The 18,160-nt window shown below is 51.5% G+C and overlaps 1 protein-coding gene across 4 annotated transcripts in view; it reads right to left on the bottom strand.

Moving 5' to 3' along the window:
- The window catches only part of MGRN1 (mahogunin ring finger 1), a 55,982-nt gene that overhangs the window by 736 nt on the left and 37,086 nt on the right, over nt 1-18,160 (bottom strand). The window contains exons 8-17 of one of the 4 annotated variants that reach the window (XM_074919462.1): nt 15,807-15,854; nt 11,376-11,444; nt 9,076-9,235; nt 7,166-7,275; nt 6,197-6,262; nt 3,463-3,686; nt 2,393-2,516; nt 1,814-1,859; nt 1,116-1,223; nt 472-516 (exon numbers count right to left, since the gene is read on the bottom strand). In XM_074919462.1, coding sequence (XP_074775563.1) covers nt 476-516; nt 1,116-1,223; nt 1,814-1,859; nt 2,393-2,516; nt 3,463-3,686; nt 6,197-6,262; nt 7,166-7,275; nt 9,076-9,235; nt 11,376-11,444; nt 15,807-15,854 — 996 coding nt within the window. In that variant the 3' untranslated portion in view covers nt 472-475. The remainder of the gene's footprint in view (nt 1-471; nt 517-1,115; nt 1,224-1,813; nt 1,860-2,392; nt 2,517-3,462; nt 3,687-6,196; nt 6,263-7,165; nt 7,276-9,075; nt 9,236-11,375; nt 11,445-15,806; nt 15,855-18,160) is intronic. The other 3 variants (XM_074919460.1, XM_074919463.1, XM_074919461.1) reach the window with 3 other exon arrangements.

Raw genomic sequence — 18,160 nt, 5'->3', positions numbered from 1 at the left:
TGCACTGACCACAGGAGAGACAGGGCTGGAGCCCACGAGCTCCATCCCCCCTGCCCCTGCTAAGATAGGGGTTCAGCAAGCGCCGGGGTGGGACAGAGGACACGAAGGGGACACACCATCTGCCACCAGCCTGGGAGAAGCCAGCAGGGGCCTGGATGGTCACGGTGCCCACGAGGCAGCAGAGCCCTCACCCGGGAGCCCAGCTGAAGCCCGTGGGGAGGGCAGGGGTTTCTGCTGCCCTGCCTGGGGTCCTGGCACTCAGGGATAGCGGGGACCCCTGCGTGTGCCAGGAATAGGAACGGAGCCAGGACAGAGCCAGCAGTGCAGCCTGGGTGGTTTGCTGCCCCCTCCTTCCCTGCCCCAATGGCCAGGACCAGCTCTGTCCCCACTCTCGCCTGGCTGCCAGCCTTCCCAGGAGGGGCCCTGCTGCCCCGCACAACAGCGATGCACAAGAAGAATGAGAAGACGTACCAGCTTACTCCTCTATACCAATAGAGCAGGAATCGGGACCCAGTGCTGCCCAAGACAGGAGGGAGGAAGGCAGACAGAGAGGGAAGGAGACATTAGAGAAGTACTCAGAACAGACTGCAACTCTATGGAAGAAAACAGGCTGCAACAACAACAGTCAGGGGTGAGGCCAGCAAAGCACAGCACCCCGCAGCCCTGCCCGCCGTGACACCGCTCCGCAGCAGAGGGGTGCCCACTGCCCCCCACGCCGTCCCAGATGGTTCCCCTCCCTCGGCCAATAGCAGGAGCAGGTTGGGGGCAGGCACGGGAGGCCATGGTCGAGGCCATGGTCACATAAACCGTGCCACTGAGTGGCCACAACTCAGAGAGGAGAAAGGAGGGGAAGGACAGAGACAAAAGGGTGAGGGAGGAGGAGAGCGAAGGCGGGGGGAAGTTACCTCTGTATTAGCCCCCCTCGCCCACAGCTCACTCTGCCCACGGGGAGGAAGCGGAAGCCCGTGCTCCGTGCAGGTGCCTTCTTGTCCCATTCCAAGGCTCCACAAGCCGCGCCGGCTGGGGAGGCTGCCCGTGGTCAGGCACACAGCCCACACACCCCCCGGCCCAGCAGGTCGGCAGTTCGCCTCTGACCCCAACGGCGCGGCCATTACCTGGCAGGTAGACGTCTACCGGGGGGTCACTCTCTGACTGCGTCAGGCTCCTGTGCTCGCCGCAGCTGCCGTCCTGCAGGACGTCTTCGACGGAGGGCGGGCGGCTACCTAGAACCAGCCGAGAGCACAGCCCTCAGCCCCCAGCCCAGCGCTGCAGGACGGGTTGAGAACTTCCACGTGAGGAAGGTGCCCGGGCCCCCCCAGCCCCGCAGAGGTCTCGGGAGAGCTGGTCAGACTGGTCCAGGTCACAGTGCCAAAGGGACAGCTCTGTTCACACACAGGCTTGTGCCCCAAAATGCACCCAGCACTCCCCTCCCACCCCATCCTCGTGCCCTCTGGATGCTGACTGAGCACACACCCATCCCAAGACATGGGGCACAAACTGCATGCCCAGCACCGTGGCCACGCTCTCACCAGGACCACACTGGTGCATGCAGCCACCTCCCTCCTCAGCCCGTGGCGTGGGCAGCTCCACGTGTGCAGAGCTTACAGCAAGGAGAGATGCTCGGCAAGTAAACCAGTTGATTTTGTTTCCCCACCTCTCAGGAGCAACCAGGGACCCAGTGATGCACTGCTTCAGGGGCTGGGTGTTTCTGAACTCATAGGTCCATTCCCCAGCTGTCCCCATTCCACCAAGGCAGAGCTGGACACCAAGACAAGGCCTGGCTGCCCTCACGGCCAAGTGCACACTCACTCACCCTGCTGCAGGGACGAGCCCTCCTCGATCTCTTCCCCTGCCACGCTCTGTAAGGAGGAACAGCACAGGTTACTTCTGTGGGCTGGAGGCCTTTGCTGTGCTTGTCTCCTGCTCTGGCTTTCTCCAGAGAGCTGGACTCAGGGCCAGGACTGGATTCAGGGAGGGAGCAAGGGGCCACCCACCAGTGCTGTGGCACCACAGGCCAGGATGGAGGGGTTTTACAGGCAATGGCAGTGGGTGCTGGAAGCCCAGCAAGGCCCAGCTTCCACCCCTGCCACAAACACAGCTGGGCTTGCCCAGGAAGCTAGGGGAATGCTCTGACATGACTCCAGCCAAGTGGCCCCAGCTCCCAAAGAGATGTTAGGGGCACAGGGAGCAGCTACCTCCTTCCTTGTGGAGCCCTATAGGTAAATAAAGACAGCCGAGACTGCTGGCTCTGTGCTACTCACACTAATAAGCTCATCTTTACCCTGTCACTGAGGAAGTGATGGCCCTTCAGGAGACACCTCCCATGTCTCAGAAGAAGCCCTCCCAGAAGAGCTCTGGCTCAAAGCAGCTCCCCAACAAAGCACAGACTTACTTCTGGAGAGCTGGTCTCTCTCAGGACCAGCTCACCCCCGCTCAGCGCTGGCTGTGAGTCAGAGTCCTCGGAGAGCTTCTCTTCATCCTCCTCGTGGATCGGGGATGAGGGAGACCGTAGTGTGCTGCGGCAAGAGAAACTCAATTTGCAAGGAGCAGCCATGCTGCCAGCACTGCGGGCCCTGCCGGATTTGGTGGCAGCAGCTCAAGCTGTCACCACCCCTGCCCTGTCCCTCCACCAGCAGGAGAAGTCAACACACACAAGTAGGAGCTGAAGCTATTGAGCTAAATTCACCAGGGCCCTCCAGTATCAGCTACTCAGAGAACAGCAGCAGCAGATTTCTGGGACAGAGCCAAGCGGTGCACAGCTCAAGCACAGTAACACAACTCAGACAGATCTGCCTTTGCATGGAAAGCAAGAGGCCCAGGTCCCACGCTGCTCCTCACACCTCCAGGGCTCCCTTCCCAGGGGGAAATCTGGAATGGAGCACGGTGAGGAGTGCAGGAACAAACCCCCTCTGACCCCATCTGTACGGTCCCACAAGGGACATGTGAAGGGCACCCGCAGTGGGCTGCCCACTCCACGGCATCCACACCTCTATCCTCCATCACAAGGCCAGCAGAGGAGGCTTCAGGCAACAACTAAAATATCTCATTCAGCATTTTGTGCTCTGAAATTCAGGTCATTTCCCTCCCCATTCTTTTGCTCCTGGGGACCTCCACAGAAAGCTGAAATCCAACAAGGTTTGGATGTCAAATGCAAATTAAGGGACTAACTGCATTGGAAAGGAGACATTTCCATCCAAAGTGTGGACTAAAGTCTCCTTGTTAAAAATCCTTTCTTTTGGTGACAAAGCCAGCCCTTAGGAGACACAAGCTGGTAACCTCAGGCTGAATGCAGGGGTGATGTCCCAACTCGCTGGCATGAGTACCTGCTGGCCTCCTAAAATTCTGAGTTAGCAGTGCTACCAGTGATGAGACCACCCAGAGCCCTCTCCTGGCTCCCAGTGCAAGTGGCTACAAGCCCTCAGGGCTTTCAGGAGGAGTGGACCCCTCCATCCCCATGCTGACCTATCTGGAGACTTGCTCCGCTTGCCCTTTTGGTGGCCGCTCTCCACAGCTTTGTCCATCCCAACAAGCGGCCGGCTGGCAGGTGGCATCCCATCCACCACACCCGAGTAGTTGATTTCATCATACAGAGGAGCTGACGGGATGGAGGGGGAGACAGAGCGAAGGCCATTCAGTGCTTCCAGCAAGGAAATGGGCTCATAGCCTGGAGGGATGTTGTCAGAGCTCTGTGGGCAAGAAGGAGAGTGTCATGTTAAGAAATGCTCCCCAGGACAGAAGCCCCCCTAGAAAGGGGTGGCCCTGCTGCAAAAAATCCAGCCCTGCACCTCCCACATCACACTCCCCAGCAGACCATCCCCTCCACAGACCCTCAGCCTCCTTTCCCTGCAACAGCCACACGTTCCCCTTCGGGTTGTAATGCTGATGATGCTCCAGGCAAGTTTCCAGAGCCATGCTTGAGAGTCTGGACATCTCAGGAGGCCAGAACATGGCTGGGCATCGCCCACCATCTTTTCAATAGCTGGGCAAGGAGAGTGAAAAAGCAGGTTCCTAACAAAGCTGCCATAAAATTAATTTGGATTTTTTTCTCCTAAAAGTTCCTTCAATGGTTTAGAGACCCTTCCAGCTCAACAAGTACCCCACTTGTGGTTCCAGCCCCGGTACACACAGCTGTTTCACAGCACTACCAGTGTTACTAAGAGAGAGTCAAAGGAAGGGAGTACATCCTCAGAGCCTACACCACTTCCACTTCTCCCATGGTCTCAGTTCTCTCAGCTGCTAATGGTGGCTCTCTGCACAGTCGCCTCCGCTAAAAGGTAGGAAAAGGATCACAGAACCACTGATCCCATAAGAGAGGAAGGCAAAACTGCACCAATTCTCATTCCCTCTGTAACTCACTAAGCTGCCAGTCAAAGGGACCCTTGCAAAGCCAGTAAAAACCAACACCGGTTTAATTCCAAAAATCCTCCTGATCATAAAGATCCTGTGGACAGAGACAAATGCAGTTTATGCTGCAACCCAGCAAGTCACAGACAGCTCAGCCCAGCCTGCTGCAAACCTAGAGGCAAGACTGCAGCAGTCCAGGCCTACACTAAATTGAGCTGTCTCAGCCCTGTATCCTCAGGGAGATGGTTTTACATCGTACCTAAGATGGCATGTCTCTGCAAAGCCTGGCCATGAACTCCTGTAGCTTCTCTGTGCCTCATTTCCCAATCACACAGCTGCAGATGAGCCTGCCCAGCAACCTGTTCCAACACAGCTATTAATTTGGTGTGAGCTGATTGCTGAACTGACTCACTTGTGGTCACAGAAGGAGCTGGATCTGATGGGGAGGAAAGAACAAGTGGCACCCGGGGTCCAGCATCAACTCACATGCCTTAAGTATGGTCTTGTGATGGTTATGAGCTTGTGCTGAAGACCACAGCTGGACAGCTGGTGACTGCAGGATAACCAAGGCAGCTGAACGAGGAATCAGTTCACAGTTGCTGCCACCTGTAGGCTGTGGGGCCAAAAGCTATCTCCACAAAAACATTTCATTTCCGGACAGCAGCTCAGAGGTGCTATTTTGTCTCCCTCACTTTTCTGTCCACAAAATCCCCTGGCTCATGTCTGGGACATTTTTCTTCTGTCTGTGTAGACCAAAGCCTGAGGGTTCAAAGGCTGCTCATTTTGGTGTGCTGTTATCAAAACTCTGGTTCTGCAGCACAGCTCAGATTCTGCAGCACAGCTCAGAGGAGGAGTTCTCAGCCTCACTGCAAGTTACTGAGCTTTCAAACAACCCTAAGAGACACCGCTCTCTCTAGAAACACTACTACATCACCCATAGCACCCACTGCTCTGGCAGTACTGCTAGTCACTGCAGGAGGCTTAGAGAGAGCCAGGGTCATGCCAAGCTTGCAGGAGCCTCATTACCTGAACCCAACCTCAGGTTTTCCCCAGACCTGAGAGTAAGCCACATTCCTCATAAGGCCTAGTATTTAGGCAAGCTTGAGCAAAAGAAAACTGCAGCCTCCTCGATACCAACAACAGCTGTAGCTGCATTTGATGGGAGTACACAGAGGGCACAGGGGCCTAGGGGTCCCCCTCACCTTTCCCCTTCCCAGCTCCTGGTCCCCCACAACTGCCATTCATGTTGTCCCTTGCAGTGTTCCAGTTACATGCTCTCACACCAAATCAGAGAGAGAGTCCCCAACAAGCTTCATCCTTCCTGTTTCTGTAGAACAGCCCACTGCAGCCAGTGTTCCTGAAGACCTGGTCCAACGGCGCCTATTTTGTCTACCTCTACATCCCAGCACCATGGTGGAAACCACAAGATGTGCCCACACCAAACTGCCAAGGGGATGAGACAAGTGCAAGGAAGCTTTTGGGTGAGCCAAGGGGTCAGCAGCTTGTCCACAGTCCTACAAAGCTACAAAAATGCCTTGGCCAGGAACTATAAAGCAGCCAGGCTCAGGACTTGGGGACAGTCCCTGAGAGGCAGCATCAGACCGCTGTGGCAAGCTGCTTCCATCTTGCTTATTCCTCCACACACAAATCAGGGAGGTTAAGTGATCATCTGTGCAGGGTGTGAGCATCTCACAGCTAACGTGGAGGCAGTATGCAGAGTGTCGCAGCCTGTGCAGGGGCACAAGTCAAGCCCAGCGTGTTAGCAAGCCCTCGCGTGTGTAACACTTCCACGTGCTGGTGACACTGCTGGCAAAGAACTGCTGTAGGAGCAAATACAACCAAGTCCACTTACTGTTTCCCTTCTAGGTTTCCTGCTGGGCAGGGAGACAGTGCTCACTTTAAGGGGTTTAAAGGGACACTGTCAAGAGAAAACCGTGTTTTAAAGAAGTTGTTTCTTGAGGTTAGTGACACAAAGAGACACAGAGCATCTCCTCACCCTGCTCCAGGTGACAGCACCTCCTTCCTCTACACACCACACTTTGCTTCACAACAACCCTCAGAGTTTCCCCCCTGCCCTATTTCTTAGCCCCAGTTGAAGGCAGCAGGTCTACAATGCTGCAGAGGACAGATGGATAAAACCAGGCTTTTTCTGTGGCAGTATCTTTCTGTTCCCATGGAAGTCTGTAAGATGATCTAGATGCAGATCTCCCTCTCTTCACTCTGTGTCTCACCAGAGCCAGCTGTGCAAGAGCACTGCTCAGGCAATGAGCTGCTGCCCTCACTGCACACACGAGCCACCCGCACCACACTTCCCATCCTACGCTCCCTCAGCTGTCTGCTGAGACCCCAATCACTCAGGGAGGCTGGCACAAAGAGGCCTTTCTGCTGCCATGCTGGGAACCCCGATGCCAAGGGCACTTCATCAGAGTGCTGCCACACAGATGTGCATGCAAGTCAAACCACCACCTCTCCCATTTTCCCAACTCCCAACTTGTCATGACCAGAGTCTGCCACTTTTCTGCTGGGACAGGCCCTGAGAAACCTTCTCAGACTAAGGTTTCTGTGGATTTGTTTCCTCCAAAAGACAGGAAAGCACTTGGCTAAAACCAGTTGTATTACTAAACCACAAGAGGAGGTTGTCTAGCGGGGTTGACAAGAAAGGCTGCACTGCTCAGGAAGTCCTTGCTCCAGAGGCTTGAGCATATCTCCTGAGGTCAGAAGGACACCAGCCATCAGGCTGAGCAACCTGTGCAAGCACAAGCTGCCTGCTCAGGCTGAGACCAGCGCCCAGACTTTGCACATGGGGTTGTGAGGTACTTACAGAGTGCTCATCATGGTCAACGCTCTGTGCCAAGACAGGGCTGAACGACACTGGTGACAGAGCCCCCGGCTTCTTCCTCACAGCCCGGATCTGCAGCAGGGCACGGAAGGCTAGGAGAGAACAGTAGACAGGTGACAACATGGCTAAACAGGACCAGGCCATGCCAGAACTCCTCGGCTTGCTGCAGACACACCATTGGCATGGGGCAGCTCCCCGTGTGCATGGGGAGCAGGGCCATGGAGCACACCAATTCTAGTCAACCGATCTAGACAGGGGAAAGATCTGCTGGCCAGAAAACTCTGGGTACCCACAGCCCTTGGGGTGAACAGGCACTGCCTGCCCCAGTACAGTTGTGTACAGAGGCGCTTCAGGCCCGATACCATACAACACAGTAAGAAAATCATGAGCTCAGCCTTGGGCAGTGCACTGCAAGCTACAGGATGGGGGAGCTGGAGGGGGGGAGCCTCTCGTAAAACCACTTTAGGTTCATTCAGACCCCACAAGTCTCAGCCCCGGGGTCCAGGTGGTGCTGGAAGCATCGTGCCTGCCATCGGCTGCTCACCCACCAGCCAGCACTGTGTGGTGAGAGGCTCTGCAGTAGCTACGAACCCAGCCAGAGTGTTAGAGGCGATGCCCCTCTCTTCAGCACAGCCATCCCTTGGTCCTCCCACCACAACAGCTTTGATCTCCACTCCCTGCCCGCAGTCCCGTTTTCTATCTGCAGATCTTTAATATCGTTAGTTCCTCTGTGCCAAGGGCGCATATGAATGAGCCAGACATCTGTTCTGATGCAGCTGTGAGAACTTGCTCATACATAAGGAAAAGCCCAGGCATTTCCCTAGTTCTTGCAGCACCCAGCCGCTTGCAAGATCAGCCTAGAGCCAGAGGACAGAGGTGCAAATCTATCCTTGCTGCTTCTGCACTCCCCAGAAGCAGATTCCCAGGAAGACTGACACGGGGGCACTTCCCAAACAAATACTACCTACTCCACTGCAGCATGCAGATGAGATAATGCTGTTCCTGTGTTTTAAGTTGTGCTAGTTACAGTCAAAGCTGCCTGGCACTTCCTCTGATAAGATCTTCCTTTTGGTTACTGCACCTTTGCCAAATTTGAACTGTTTAGACTTAATTTCTCAGGCCAAACATCTGTCTTGGGCTGGTTTTTCTTTTCCTGAGAAGTATCAATTAGATACAATCAAATACCACTGAGACCAAGCACAGGATAAAACACATATCTGTCTATTACACCAAAACCACAGGCATTTTCTCAAGAGACTCCTATGCCTCTGTGCTTTTGAGAAAAGACATGGAACTCAGCAAATGCCACCTGAGTGTCAGAACGGGTATTTCATTTTTTACATCTTTAGGGAGCTCAGCAATGCAAGGGTTAAGCAAATCCTCCTAACTCTCCTGGCAAAGCAAAGGACTCCAAATCGACTGTTATCTCATCTCTGCCTCCCTGGTAAAGTCAGAGTAAGGTTGTCAGAGGAAAAAAAAAAACAAGAATCATGCAAAGTACTTGGACACCCATCTGGCAGGGCTGGCTGCTGTCTCGGCCAGATACTCTCAGGATAAAAGCTTCTACATCCCCTTCTTTGGGGATATTCCATCATCTTCACCAAAACACAAGAACTGCCTACATGGCATGGCTCAGAGCTCCTGCACCTTCAGATCCATGCCAGGGAGGCACTGAACAAAGGGCCATTCTCCCATGTGCTCTCCTCCTTCCCTGTTCAAGGACAGTTATTTTAGGTGCCAGGAATCACCAGATGCCAGTGAGAACAGCAGCATGTTTGATACTGAGCCTTGGGGTGGGTATATAAAATACATGCTCCTTCTCACAGCCTGTATTGACTTAACAGAAGCCTAGGAAGGAGAAAGATGCCCTTGTTTCCTGGGCACATACTCACGCAGTCTGCAGATGGGGCAGTTGTTGGCCTGGTAGCGCAGGGTGTCAGCACAGGAATTGCACAGACAGAGGTGTCTGCAGGGCAGGATGAGGGTGTCGCGGAGGTCAGACAGGCAAACTACACACTCGTTGCTGTTGTCGCTGTTCTCATCATCTGAAGGCTGCAATGAGAGGCAAGACATTGGCATGTGAATGGTAAGGGCCACGCTGAACTGCCAAGGGAAATTTCCCACCCAAAAGTCTGTCAAACTGCTGGCATCTTCTTTCCACAGCTCTCAGCAAGGGTTTCTCAAGAAGAGCAAGCTCCAGCCCACACAGCCCTGCTACAGACACACACTCCCTCCTCTCGGGGCTCTGCTCTGAGCTCACTAAAGGCCAGAGACCTGTGAATTCATGGCACAGCTGTCCTTCCCCAGAGCTAGGCTGTGTGCAGCGGGGAGCCCCCTTGGCTGAGGGGGACCAAGAACAAGCTCCTGCCTGCCAGCCTGGTGGCTCCCAGTGTCAGCAGGGAAGCGGGCTCTCTGGCAATCCAGCCTGTCTGCCCCACGTCCATGAGAGCAGCCCCACAAGGAGCTGCCTGCCGACTGTGGCAGGCAGCAGGTCTGGCTGCTCCTGGGCTGGACAGAAGGAGGCACTCCAGCCATGCCTAGCCCAGTTTCCACAGGCCCTCTGAATAAGTAATGCAGTGAGTGGTTCTCCTGCCACAGCATCTTCACCAGTGTCCTGTGCTGGCACAAGGTTTGATGCAGCAGCAGGAGAACCAGTCTGGGATGCTCACCTGCTGACAGCCACCCTGGTAAAAAGGTTAGTGTGAACCCACTCAACTTCAACGTGCAATACACTAGTCTTTCAGTCACTCAGAGCCCCAGAACCTTGGATTACAACCACCAAGCAAGCTATTGCTGGGAGGGGAAACCCACCCTCCAACCACAAGAGCTCTCTTCACTGATACCTGAGAACCTCCCAGTCTCCCCTCCAGTGCCACAGAAGTTATTCCAGAGCCCAACAAACTGCTGAATCCGCATGGGCCACCCTCCACCTTCATCTGGTCCCACTTAATGTTGCCTCTTTGGTCACCAGGGCTAACACGTGCTAGATGACGAGCAGCCTCGGTGTAAACTGCAACACGCACCACCCGCTGCTGCCACATCCACACCCAGCCTGCTGACTATGCCAGCAAAACGCTGCAAGCCTGTCTACCTTGTCACATCCACTCCTCATCTATTTTGGGAGGTAGGGAGGGCAGGCTTTTTGCTTTCCCATTCACACAGTTAGCTAAGTACAGTAGGAAGAACAAAAATGGCCCCAGGCCACTTGTCTGATGGGCCACAAATGTGTGATTGCTGGATCAAGGGAATCATCACAAGACCCTGGAGGACCCAAGCAGAAACCTTCAATCCTCTTAAATAGATCCTGTGCAATAAAAATCTTTGAAAAGACTTCTCCCTCCTGCCTCTTCAGGTGCTACCTGTTGGTACAGACAGATAGAGATCACAGGATGCTTTGGGCAGGACACTGCATTGCTTATAGAGGAAATCCTGCTTGTCTTGCTCTGTGGCTACTCCTCTGCAAATCACACACGACACAACCAGAGCAGTCTGGTCCTGAGGCCAGCACTTGGTACACTCTGCAGCCCAGGTGGCAGCAAAGGGCAGCTCTACATAAGGCTAAAGCAAGCATAAAGCAGTCATGTAATCTGCATGGCTGTGCAGAAAGCTGGGATCCAGCAGAAGCTCCTGCCTAAAGACATGGCATGCTTATGGCATTTGCTTATACATCACTTAGTGATGCTGTGCTCCCTCTTGCAGGGATCACAGGCTGCCCTCTGGACCCTGGCAAGCCCTAGAGAGCTCAGTTCCCTGCAACGCTGCAGGAACATGCAGTGCCTCCCAAACAGGAGAACATGAAGGAGTCACAGGAGGGATGCACAGACACCACCTTGACTGCAGAGAGGCAGCAACGCTGGCCCACAGCTGTCTCTACAAGCCCTAAAAATCAGTGCTCTGAAACACCCACGGGGCACTGATGCCCTTTCTCTCCCAGCAATCCCAGCCCCAGGGAACATCCTCAAGACTCTCAAGCTATCTCAGCACAACTCCACTGACTGTCTGGGCCTTACAGCAGTGAGGACCTGTTATACCTGGTCTTCTTCCGTGTCTGCACGAATGACACAGACTGGGAATGTCATTCTGGGAAGCACCTCCACATGGCCCTGCCAAGCCCCATAGGTAAGCTCAAAAGCAGAAGGTACAGGCTGGAAACCCACAGCTCAGGGAGCAGGAGCCTCCTAAGCACCTTTACCTTGGTCTCTTGGTTGTTTTTGTTCTCAATGCCATAGATCTCCTGAAGCAGATAGCTCACCCGGTCAACCTAAGGAAGAAGACAACAGTTGGAGCACCAGCTGCTCTGTCATCGCTGTTTCACAATCACCTCCCCTCCCACCCTGTTATAACGTCCACGTTACACCCAAAACAGCCAGCTCCCCCATAGCTACATGAAAAAGTTAACAGAAACAAACATTGCAAAGGACAGCTGAGAGAATGAGTCTCTCCTTGCTCAAAAAGTGGTGCCCAGCCTGTCCAGTCTGAGCAAGGAGTCCAACCAGCCACTTTTGTCACTATCAAAATCATCTAAAAAATAAGTACTCTGCTTGTCTCAGAAATCTAGAGGGAACATGTACTCAAATAGGCCAGAGGCAACCAGCCTTCCACAGACCTCTCCTTCTGTGAAGTACTGCTTAACTCTAACCAAGATGAGCTGCCACCCATCTTTGTAACCTCAGCAGAGGCTGTCACTGGCACATCAGTGGCTGCACTTCACTTCTCTGTTCATCACCTGGGAGCATAAGGTCAAGCTATCAAAGACAGACCATATTCCTTAGCATGAGAAGCACTTGAGGGACAACCCTACATTAATGCAGTGTCATTTATTACCATTCCCTGGCCCTTGGTGGCATCTCTAAATTTAGGTGTGTGGTGGCAGAAAGTGCTCCAGACACTCACAGCCTCAAGCCTGAGCCATACTTCTCCAAGCCATGCTGCTATGCAAAAGCTGGCAGCTGCCTGGGAACTCCCCTGCGCAGGTGAATTAAAGCACTGAGGCAAGAAGGGCTGACGGTTCAAATCCCAGCAAGGCAAGCCCCCTCTGCACTGCGGGGTGTTCTCCCCTGTTCCTTGGCTTAGCCAGCAAGTACAGCATGAGACTCTTAGAGCTGTGAGGAACAAGGATGCACAAAGATACTGGCCCCCTAAGATTTGGTGCTACATAGCAGCTTCCTCAGAACAGGGCATGTTCCTCTGCATAAAATCCTGCAACAGGTAAAATGGCAAAGGGGCTGCAAGGCATCAAAGTGACACATCTCGCAAACATGGAAAGGAAACGCTTTCCTGCCATCTCCAGGAACTGTCCAGTTGATACCATACAGTGAAGCCAAGCCACTGGGAACCCAGCGCTTCAAGAGCTCAGCAGTTCCAGGGCTTCTGACATTTCCATGTGTAATTGGCCTCTCTCCTCTCCTTTTGTTAAGCCAGGTGTTCAGAAGAGCAATGGCTTTGCCACGGGATTTCAGTGCTACAGAAGATGTCACGTGTCAAGATACAGGCAGAAGCTAGCTATATCCAGCCCATTTCCCAGTTCAGAAATGCTCTGAGCTGGGATGCAGCAGCTTTGACAAAATAATTCCAGAATCTCCCCATTTAACTCAGCATGCAGCTTACAGACAATCTGTTCTAGGCCTGCATTTCATGGCAACGAGGTCAGCTGTTGGACTGCTGAGCAAAATCCTCTGCAGCGGCTCACAACTCACCCAGGAAGTTTGGGAACAATTACGTGGGAGATGTCCTTTTGTAACTTGACATTTCAAAGAGAGTCTTGTTACAGCATCCTGACTCCTCGGAGGATCATGATGAGCAACAGTGAGCACAGAAGTGGACAGCTCGAAGCAAAGAAGAGGTCAGGAAGGAAGAGACCAAAGACTCTACAGGAGTTCACATTCATTTTAATTGCTTGCCTCTGAAAATCCCTAGAAGCTCATGTCCCAGTAGGAAAAGGGTGCAACATGGGTCTTAATAGAAAGATCTCTAGATTTTAAAAGAGTAGGAGTAAATAAGGAGTAGGTGATTGTACATAATGTAGTCCTTCACCTTCACGCTTCTCCAACCCATCCCGCACCACATTATCCTTCCAAAGGCTTCTGTGGCTATATACAGCCTCAGCTGATGCACACAGGAGCCAGCGGCCAAGTCCAGGTCATGTTTTTCTGCTGATCCATCTGTTTGTATTCATCCATGCTGAATTTCTTTAAACAGGTTGGTACACACATTATACCTGATCTCAGCTGAGAGAACAAAGCAGTTCAGCTCATTAGCTGCTGCTGCCTGCTCCCAAAGAGCTTTAGAGATCAATGCACACAAAAGGTAACCAGCAATCCTGGCAGTGGCAAGGAGGGGAAGGCGAAAGAAGAGCAGCAATGGGGAAGAATGTACAGTGTTAGACAGATGGCTTACTCCAGACATATACTCTATACCTCTGTACTCTTATGAGTGCAGATGCTATCTCAGTTTCAGTGGTACTGTGTGTTCTTCTAGCAAGAGCTTCCTTCTATTTTAAAAGCCATAGGGGAGAACATATAAGCATTACATTTTACAAACTGCCAATAAAAAAGAAGTACCCACAACCAAACAGTGAGTGGGAAGGTTAGACGCTCTGCCAGTAAAGACAGACAAGCACACACTGTTTCACTGCAGGACTCGGCTATCCATACTATGGTAGAGTGGGAACGTCGCTGGAGAGCACTTCCAGCAAGACAGCCCTCCATTTGGGGAGTCCAGAGTGCTAAATGGAGAATGGTATACACACTCTGTTTGTGTGTACAGTAACTCAACACCGACTCAGAAAGCTCACAGTTTTTTTAAAACAAACCACAAACACCAAAAAAACCCCCACAAAAAAACCCAACTTAAAGAAAATGCCCGAAAAACCCCACAAGCAAGATAAATGAGCAGCTTTTCATCAGCTCACAAATGCTCTTCTCTGATCAGAGAATATGTGAGAAAGAGGCACTGCTGGCATCACACCGCTCTGGCAGCCTCTTCCAGCACAGCACACAAGCTCTCCCTTCAGAGGCACGGCTCTCCTAGATGTTCCCACTACAACCCTGCCTTCGCACACTCAATACGCTCCCTTCCGAAGCAGTCTCTGCCTGTCTCTATTAAAAATACCTGTGGGACTCAGATCGACCAGCTAGCCAGGAGATCATGTTGCCACATGGCCAAGTTAAGCACCAAGGAAGGGAGGGGAGCGCAGGTCAGTCTGGGACACGCAGGGCTCAGAACAGACGTCAGGCTGGAGTGCCAAGTAACTCACCACTAGCACCGGGATAAAGCTCTGGCAGCGAGGGCTAATATTTCTGTCCCTAGGCATGAGCAAGTCTGCAGGACAGGCCGTGAGCCTCTGAACAGCACTGGTGAGGCAGACAGTGAATTACTGAACGCCATTTTGATATATGATAAACTGGCTCTTTTATGACCTGGGGACCGGAAGGCACATTTTCAAGCAAGAAGTGTCTAATCAAGGCACTTAATGACCTTCTTGGTAGTAAAAAGCTTTTAATTCAGACCAGAAAACCCTAGCCATCAATCACAGCCAGCTGAAGTCAAACCCACTTAAAGCAGAAACACAGCACACATCTAAAAGCAAACGGATCGACCACCAAAATCCCATCTCTTTCTCCAAGACATTTCAAGCTGATGCTTGCAGCAGGATCACTGCCAGATTTCCTTTCAGAAGCCAGAATTCGTGGCAATCTTAGCAGTTTGCAGTTGTTTATGTATTTCTCTCTGTGCAAAACTGGATGCAATTTCAATCTTGATAAGGCACTACACAGCTTCTAGGCATCACACCACACCTGGATGGGCTAAAAAAGAGCTACAGATCCCTGACGTTTTCCTGTTTGCCAGTCTCCCTACTTCCCCTCCTCTCAGAATGTGTGCTGTCTGGTACAAAGCAAGACCATGTCTGTGACTGCTTAAGTACCAAGATACTCGCAGGGGACAGGCAAGATGAACCTTAAAAGGTCTCAGTCCCTCAAGCTGTTCTAAAGATACCTTGGGCTCAACAAGGAAGCTTATGCAGAGAGAAGATGATCCCCTAATATCTTAACACACACAGATGTGGAAAGCTAACAGTTTTCAGCCTCTGGGTAGGACACTGGGAGACTGCAAAGATATCCTTCCACACCACAAAACACAGAACCTAAGGAGATCAGGCAGTGTCAATGAACAGATGTGCTTCACACTGCTTAACACATACAGCACTTAAGCTCACTTATGCAAACCTAATTTACTTACACCTATACAGACATGAAAGTGTCAGTACTGTGTTTTGCCAATTTTGTATTCAAGTGCCAAATGCCAGCAAGGCAGGAATGTTTAGGAAAGGCTGGATCTATACACAGTGCCTCCCAGAAGAGCACAAAGAGACCTGCATCAACACTCTGCCAGTCCCACACTGCCATATTTGTTCCCCCAACACACATGTGGCTGTGAAGGAACCAACCCAATGTTAAGGGTTGCCAGCAGCTCATGGCCTTTCCTTGTGGTATCTGAGCTAACAAGGTGAGATCTCAGGCTCTCGGTGAACTAACACAGAAGCTTCCCACTGGGTACAGTTAGGCACCTGTGGGACACCAGCAAATGTCTTTAATCAAGCAATAAACAGGAAACAGGTACTTACAATCTGCTTCTGTTTTAACGGCTTCACAGAAAAACTGCCATCAACGTGCTAGCAGGAAAAAAAGGAAATGCATTAAAAAGCTGAAGTATACAATTAAGAGTAAAACAGTCATGATCAAGAGTTGGTGTCTGCTATGTATAACCAGGACAGCATGAATGGCAATTATTCTCGGCAGAGTTAGTGAAACAGGATATTGGAGTGCCCCTTGTGCAGAGCTAGACAGACTTGGCTCAAGTTAAACCTGGTTGAAGTGGGTCAGAGCACACACAAAACTCCCCTGGCACACTGGACGTTTTCAGGTTGCAAGCAGTCCAGCTGGGTGCAAACACTTCTTCAGCCAGTCCAGTAAGACTTGTTAACACCCTAAATAACATCCAGTTACAGAGCCACTCTTGAGGCCAGAGCCCTGAGAGAGCAGGGGGCTGGCATCAGGCTGAGAACAAGGCCTGTCTACTGGATGGAGTCAGAAACAAGTCACATGTGCTCCACATTGCCATCTTCAGAGCTGCAGTGACCACCTCAAGCCCTTCACCTGCTCAGTGGCAGCAGGCAGGGCTGGAACAATTCTGTATGTACCTGATGTCAGAACTAGTGATAGGAATAGTGTGCTATTTCTATTTTCTCCATCATCCACACGGGTCAACTAAACTGAAAGAAAACAAGTCTCCTGTCACAGCCTAGAGAGCCAGAAAGGAGACTTAGGGGAGACTCCAGCAGGCCCTCCTGCTGTGAACAGTTGCAGATGTTCCTTCCTTCTGAAATTGTTTCAGCAAACAGATGCACAACAACATCGCACCAAAAGACAAAACAGTCCTGTTTTCCAGGCAAACATTAAGTGCCAAGTTTTTGCCTTTGGAAGAGCTGCAAGGCCAGACTACACAGAGCATCAAGGTACTATCTGACTCAAAGATACATATAAATAGCAAGTTACCAAGGCCTGCTGGTCTGTCTGTCCTCTGAGAATGCTCTGGTGACCAGCAGCAGTGCTTATTAGCAAGGACCACCTCTGGATTTATGGACCTACACTTCAAAAGCTGCATTTATTCTACGGACAGGAAATTTATTTTATTCAAACAGGGAGGAGAAAGAACCCAACAAGCACTTTGCCCTGAAAAATTTTGATCTTGTTTTAAGCATTCAGTGGAAGATAAGAAGTAAGAAGTGGCCCCACCACACAGCATCTCCCTCTCACAGAACACAGACTGAAAAAAGAAGGGAAGCTCTTTCAATCCTTGAGCTCAGACCTGGGCATGGGACATAATCCAGCATTGATGGAATGGCCTGACCAGCTTTAGTTAGTTCCCAGCTTTGCTGCAGACCTTGTTCAGCTCCCTGAACATTACGGGAGCTTTTGCCATCACCTTTGTGCATTTAGACATCTCAGAGGTTCTGCATAGTAGGTGGAATTTACCATAATCCTTGAAATCCTGCTTCCAAAGCTGGAGCAGTTCAAGCCACTTTCCAATCTCATGTGACAGAAATGTCCGAAGCTTCACTTCTGCCCTCACATTAATACATTCCCAATACATGTGTATTTTCCTAGTTTCTATAAGGTGCCATTATTAAGCACTGGCCACAGGGTGCTAGAACGGGAAGCTGGGACAAATCCAGGTTCAAGCGAAAGCTCTACTTCCTGACCACAGAGGCTGGGCTTACTGCAACAGCACTACGTTTGGATACTTGGAAAATAGCAACTAGACACACTCATTTCTAAGCAAAAATCATACTCGCATCATCAGATCCAAAGTCTAACCTGAACCAAAAAGCTATGAAGGCAACAGCCAGGGGAGCACAGGTGAATCTCGCAGATGAGGAAGGCAAATGTGTAGAATACTTCAAAATCAGGCTGTAACATCCAGGAAACTGGTGGTCTTACTTATTTTTCTCTTCTCAGAAACGGCTGAACAATCACTTTGCAAGGCTAGGGGGTCTCCACCTATAGTACTTTCCCACCAAGATGACAGATGGGCTCCAAACACTACAGCCTTCCCCAAGGACCCACTGCCCACACTGTCCTCCTCCCAGGTGCTGCTGAACAATGACTGAGGGATTCCAGTGTGGTTTATTTTTCCAGATGAGCTGGAGAAGGAAACTAGAAGAATAACATCCCCGCCCTAGTCCCAAGGGTGCTGCAGCTGCTCACCTCATTTCTGACAGATCTCTAATTTCCTGGAGTAAAAGTACCTTACAGAGCCAGTGCTCAGAGCAGCCTTTCTAACACAGGAAAACTTGGTTTCTTCACATACTAAGTCCAACAAAAAAACAACCTAGAACACTTAGACCATCTTCCAGCCACAGGGTTTCCTTAGGACTGTCTGTGCTTCCTCCCATGCCCTCTGACTCAGCTTGTTACC

This window comes from Athene noctua, chromosome 15 (assembly GCF_965140245.1).
Source record: "Athene noctua chromosome 15, bAthNoc1.hap1.1, whole genome shotgun sequence".
Lineage (NCBI taxonomy): Eukaryota > Metazoa > Chordata > Aves > Strigiformes > Strigidae > Athene > Athene noctua.
The sequence above is the reverse complement of the archived record's forward strand: the minus strand, read 5'-3'. Positions and strand labels throughout refer to the sequence as shown.